At 38.7% G+C, this 6,397-nt stretch overlaps 1 protein-coding gene across 1 annotated transcript; it reads right to left on the minus strand.

Annotated features, from left to right (window-relative positions):
• Positions 1 to 1,316: 1,316 nt before the first annotated feature.
• Positions 1,317 to 4,084, minus strand: ucp1 (uncoupling protein 1). The gene is made up of 7 exons (XM_034688384.1): positions 3,938 to 4,084; positions 3,639 to 3,775; positions 3,197 to 3,395; positions 2,255 to 2,452; positions 2,063 to 2,164; positions 1,540 to 1,720; positions 1,317 to 1,425 (listed from the first exon to the last, which is right to left on the minus strand). Exons 2-7 carry the CDS (start codon positions 3,762 to 3,764, stop codon positions 1,317 to 1,319), a joined length of 915 nt encoding a protein of 304 aa, XP_034544275.1. The 5' UTR covers positions 3,765 to 3,775; positions 3,938 to 4,084.
• Positions 4,085 to 6,397: the final 2,313 nt, after the last annotated feature.

The raw sequence follows: 6,397 nt of genomic DNA on the forward strand, positions 1-6,397 counted from the left end.
AAACGTGCACTTGTTCAAACTGCCTGAACATGTGGCAGGTTGTTATGTCTTAAAGTGCAAAGAGGTTAACACTTTCCCATGTCCGCACCATTCACTCCCATTCAATTTTGGGATGGCTTCTTTCTGAAAATTATAAAAACAAAGATAAAGCTGCATGTCTTACATATACTAACAGTCAAAAGTTTGGATACACCTTCTCATGCAATGGTTTTTATTTATTTTAATTATTTTAGAAATTGTAGATTAATACTGAAGACATCAAAACTATGAAATAATATGCAGGGTTCTCACAAGTCCTGGAAAACCTGGAAAACAGTTGACCAGTTTTCCAGTACTGGAAAACACTTGGAAAATGGGAGAAAAAGTAAAATGTCCTGGAAAATCACAGATTGTCTGACCTGACGAGGTTAAAAAAAAACACATCTTTATTCAACATTTGTGGCCATTTTTGTCATTCAGATCTATTTAGGTCAATCAATTCACTGATCTTCTGATTATCAATATTTATTAATTTCAATAAGGCAGCTTCCAGATTCCTTTGCTGGCTCTTTTGTTTTTTCTCAGCTAATTTTATATTTTTTGAGAAAAGAGAAGGCTGAGATGAGAGTTGCCCATCATTGTTACTTGGTTGCACTAATAAAGTGCTTTTCATCTGTGGTTGCATTGTTCTATAATTAATTTGCCATAAGCATGTAAGAGATGATTTCATAGATAGCCATATACTGCACGTCTTTCAATGTAGACTTCCACTGAGAGGAACATATTATACTTAGGAACTAAATTAGGAACTACATTTAGACTGTCATACCAGCTTGATCATCACTTAAAAAGTCCTTGAAATGTCCTGGAAAATAATCTCTGGAAAAGAGTGGAAACCCTGAATATGGTTTTGCCATAACATGGATTACAACAGTAGTCAAATAGGGCTATCCATTGTGTACTAACCCTACCTCTGAACAACACAACTGATGGTCTCAAACACTTTAAGAAGGGAAGTCATTCTTCAAGTGACCTCTTGACAAGGCTCATGTTAAATAGGAACCATTCCATGAGACCACTTCATGAAGCAGATTCAGAGAATACCAAGAGTGTACAAAGCTGTCACTTTACAGAATCTAAAATCTAAAAAATTAATACAAACCCTTGAATGAGAAGGTGTTTCCAAACTTTTGACTAGTAGCGTACATTGTCCAAAATTCCTTTTTCAACAAAGGATTTTCTTCTTCGTCACCAGTGGACAAACAGAGTAATACTAAGACATTATTTTGTATTTAGTTGGTTTCTTCAGTGGTACTTCAAGTTTTTCAGCAAAAACCTCAGGTCTCCATCTTCTTCTTTGTGACCATCATGCCTCTCTTGATTTGTTCGAATGAGACAAACATCACAACGTTCCATGATCCCAACCTCAGAAACGAGGGTACAAATCTAAAAGAAACAAAGAACAGTGCGTTGAAATGAAAGCTACATGTGATATCTCATGACCTACAGTACATATGCCTCATAGTGTGTGCACTCTGGGATCAGAGGGGAAGACCTCACCCTTTGTAGAAAGCTGTTGGCCCCTCTTTAGTCAACATGGTCCAGGCACAGTTTATTGCACTCTTGTACTGGCCCGGTGGTGAGTTCATGTATCTGGTTTTCACTACATCTACTGGGGAAGCGATCACTGTGGTAACAAAGCCGGCTCCAAATGCAGACACAAAATGGCACGGCAGATTATCTGTGGGTGAAAGAACAGTAGAATGGTTTGACTGACAGTATCCAGAGGGCCTTTGTTCTGAGTGGAGCCATATAGAAACCCCTGTCAGCAGATTATATAACCCCCTGAATGGAGCAATACAAATGATTGAGATAAATGGCTTATTAACCACTAAATTTACAACACTATGAGAGGAGGATACAACATGTTCTGTGTGCTGTTATCAGCTGTGTTGGAGTTGAAAGGGGTGAGAGGGTGTGTGGGTTTCTCTCCAATCAGCTGTCTCTCTGAGGTGGCATGTGTGTGTGTGTATATGTGTGTCTCAGCACAGTCCAACAAACGTGCATGAGCTCTCCCACTCACCTGACATCAGCTTGTGCCTGAGAATGGCCTCCTTGATCAAGTCATACGTGACCAGCTCTGTGCAGTTTACTAGTGCATTTCTTGTGATGTTTGGAAGTGTGCCTAAAGGAGACACAAGAGATCATTCAAACTTTGAAAATATGATTACTAATCATTAATAAATAGATTCTGTGACTTTCTTAATAATTACACCTTTCCAGAGTCCACGCATTCCTTCATTCTGAAAGATGTGTTTGTACGCCTGCATGGTGCCAGTATAGCGACGGGCAACACCATCCAAGTTCGTCTGGGCTTGGAATCGAACCTTGACCACATCTGTGGGTTGTGCAAAGGACACGGCCATGGCGCCTGTGGTGCAGCCCGCCAGGATACGAATCAGCACATTGGCATCTGGAGAAGGACAGAAAGATACAACCAGGGGGGAAATATGAGGTGCACATACTCATTTGCCGCAACTGTGTATAGTTTACATTATTTTATGATAATTACTTCATTTTTAAGTCCATTATATGATAGAGAGGTCATTTTCCCAAAGGCAAAGAGAATGTCCTGAAATCTATTGTTTTGTAAAGTGTTCTAAATATAATCAGATCACTCATATAAAGAAACTAGATTTTTTTTTTTGTTTCACATTTCAGAACAACAATCATTGAGTTTGACTTTCATTTCTTCTTAAGATAGCTCAAACTTGTTGATAAAGTATCAGAATTGTTTGCAAATGATGGAAAAGTTGACTTAGTTTGGGCACTAAAAAAATAATTAACTGCCCTCAAAACCTGATAGAAAACTTTTGTTACACCTGATATTTACTCCGTAGTACACTTTGTAGAATGTTTTCTAAATAATGGCATCACTTCTGCCTGCATTCACTGTATAGCTACTGTCGCACCTCTGTCAGTTCAGTACTAGCGTAACATCAGTATTGTCCCTTTGGGTTTCAAACTTGTTGTCTATATCTTAATCAAGGGTCTAAGAATAGAAGGTGAGCTAGGTTGTAAATTCGCCTCAGACAGATTTGGGATGTGGTCGAAGAGCTGGTTTTCCCCAGAGTAATTCTAATTGAATAGTTTTATCAATGAAGATAAACATCTTTAAAAAGAAAACCCTGCATGCAGTTTGTTGGTTACCACTTACTGTCTTTTCCACCAGTGTAGAAGTTCTTGACGTTGTCATAGAGGCCGATTCTGACGGAGGCGAAGCACACCTGTCTCTGCAGCCCGGCTATCAGCCCATTGTACAGGGACCGGGGCCCCTCTGTTCGGATCATGGTGCTAATGGTCCCAAACACCCCTCTGTAGCGGATTCCCCCCACTGCCACCTTCTCTCCTTGAATCTGGGGTCACAGATTGTAAACAAGTTTCAAACCAGATTCACAGAGCAAAGGAGGAAAACTTCATGTTTCAGACACTGTGATTATGTGAATGAGGGAAATTGATTTGGGGTTATGGAGTGGATGAGATTTGAAGTAGAGCTGATCAGTCAATAGTCTACAACTTCATTCAGGGCTCCAAAGTTGAATTGTTGAGATTATGATCACTGGTGTCCTTCTTATTTTTCAGTGTTTCTGAACAGATACCTGTAGTCTGACTTTGGCTGTGTCCAGAGGAAATGTGACAAGATCAGCAATGCAGGCTGCAAGTCCAGCACTCGCCATCTTCACCCCGAGAGGAGGGGGAACATCTGAGGGTTTAAGTCCCACCATGGCTCCTAATACTTGGGTTACAGGTATGCAAACACACAGACACACACAGGTACAACCAAATGAAACCACCGTATAAACATTAACCACACATGCAGTACCTGTCATCCATCTTTGGCTCAGACAGATAAGTGAAAGATGAGCGCTTTTATGGGTTAACAGTCAAACATACTTACATAGTTTGAGTGAATTTAAAAGTCCCTGTTGATCCTCAGGTGTTTGTCACCGGGCAGAATTTGACTGGCCAGATTATAATCCATTAAGGGACTCCACTGAAAGAGCGGATGCATCTTTGGTTCAGCATTTATATATCTACCGGCTGCCTTTTCTTTATGACATCCACAGAGAGGCGTTACTGTGTACTCCTCTACGCACGGGTCAAATCAAAGTCCACAGACTGTCAGAAAGTCAATGTTCAATTCGGCCAAGAGTGCAGCTGCTTTCAGGAAAACAACCATTTTACTTTCCTATTCTGTGCTCCTATCATCATATCTTTGCATCCAGATCATGCTTTCTTTAGAAAAATGTCTATCATCATTCTTGCACTACAGCCATGTTTAAATCAAGTGCAGGAAAAGGAGTCTGGAAATACCAGCAGATTTCTGGTCCCTCATTTTATTGACATTAAGTTATTATACACTTCATGAGGCCTGGTGTACTGCTGCACTACATACAGCAGTCATAATAAAGCACTATCAGATGATTCGTCTCTGCTTTCAGCCAATGAGAACAGGAGTGCGAACCACAAAGCCGGTGTGTAGAGCTTATAGGCTGAAGTACCAACCAAAAATCACACCAGGCCACACTTTCAGTTTTGTTGAAGTGCTGTTATATCATTTGTAATATCATAAATTGTTAATCATGAAAAAACAAACTGATCATGCTGTTCTCGTTGTTTTCTTGTAACAAAAGCACTGAGGGGGTGGGGGGGTTGTGACGTGAACTAGTGACTGAAGTTCACAGTGGAGCAGATAAGAGCTTTGCATCATACTGTGTTTGGTCTATCAGCAGTTTGGGAGCAGTGAGGCCTGTTTCATAACACCTTATCCTAAATCTAACATAAACAGCTCTCAAACAGACACAATGAGAAAAACTGATTTTGAGCAGAATACAAAAGAAGAAAAGTATATCTTATCAATGTGGCACTCAGCTGCCACTCAGATAACATCTTAGATCTTAGATTCAACTAGTTGAAGAAACAATTTATACTGATAACATTTCAGTGTTTTGCCTTACCATTTTATGAATGATAGTGCAGGTAACTAAATATTAAAGCACATCTTTATATCTGTATCCACTGTCTTAAATGTTGCTTAAACAGTTCAAATAAAAACAGAACACTATGCCTCTATTAGATAAAACATTTACATTTAGATTTTTAAGCTAGGTGTACTTAATTCATTGTAAAAAGACTGTATAATGATGATATAAAAATACAATATAATACTATTTTGATGGATGGATGGATGCTTCGTTCCACACATTGGAATAGAAATAGCTGTATTTATTACACCTAATAAAACCTTTCTTTTTATACTAAGCTTTACATTGAGTTTTATCTTTCCAGAGCAGAGTGAGGAAAACATCTATCCATCTTCTTTAAAAGAAACAAAGATATGTGATCGATAAATAATTTCATTAAATAACTTTTGCCATTTGTCTGAGGATGGAATCCTCTTTTCAACAGACAGAAGCTCTCACTCTGCCCGCCATCACTTTGTGGTGATTGGTTAACCTGAGCCACAACCCCATGTGTTTGGCCTGCACAGAGAAAGACAGGGGCCCTGTCACCTTGTATGAGGTTAATGTTGTTGGATGATCCGCATCAAACCAGATAGAGGAAGTTATAACTGATGGCACAATTTTCCTGGTCCGAAGAAAGAGCGTACACCGCCATTTTTGCATTCTAATGTGACAAAATAATGACTCAAAAGCGGCTTCTCAAGATGTTAGAAGAAACTCTAAAAGGATCAAATGAGTGTTGTCAGGGTTTGAGAGAAATAGTCAGTTCTTTGTAATTATATCCTATCAGTGGTGGAGGAAACATTCAGATCTGTAGCTGGTGTTGAATTTAAAATATCTTTGTGTTAAAGACTTCTTGTCTCAGGTAAACGTAATTATCTTAATTTAGAAACTAAAAGTAATCAATCGATCTTTATCAATATAGCGCCAATTCACAACAAATGTTATCTTAAGACGCTTTACAAACAGAGCAGGTCTAGAGCGTACTCTATGTTATATTATTTACAAACACCCAACATCAAGACAGGATACGATCCAGTCCCATCTTACAGACAGGACACAGTCTTATCTCATCTTGAGCCACCATGAGCAGAGCACTTTGCAGCAGTCATACTTTTCATTATGTGGTAGAAGAGCTGTTTTGTGTTGCACTTTTCATTTATCAATCATTATGATCACTTTAGAGAGGGAACAATATTAACTCTATAACCTTGTAATTTAATCTCAAGCAAAAAAATTATATTTTTAAACAGGATTGTGTAACTGAAACTTTGAAACCAAAGTAGATATTTACCTTTAAAGACACTATAGTACAATATTTGAATAAATACAAATGACAGTCCACGGCACTTAAAAACTGCTTAATTCAAACTCCTGTTGCTGTAAATCAGTTT

This window comes from Notolabrus celidotus, chromosome 7, assembly GCF_009762535.1.
Source record: "Notolabrus celidotus isolate fNotCel1 chromosome 7, fNotCel1.pri, whole genome shotgun sequence".
NCBI lineage: Eukaryota > Metazoa > Chordata > Actinopteri > Labriformes > Labridae > Notolabrus > Notolabrus celidotus.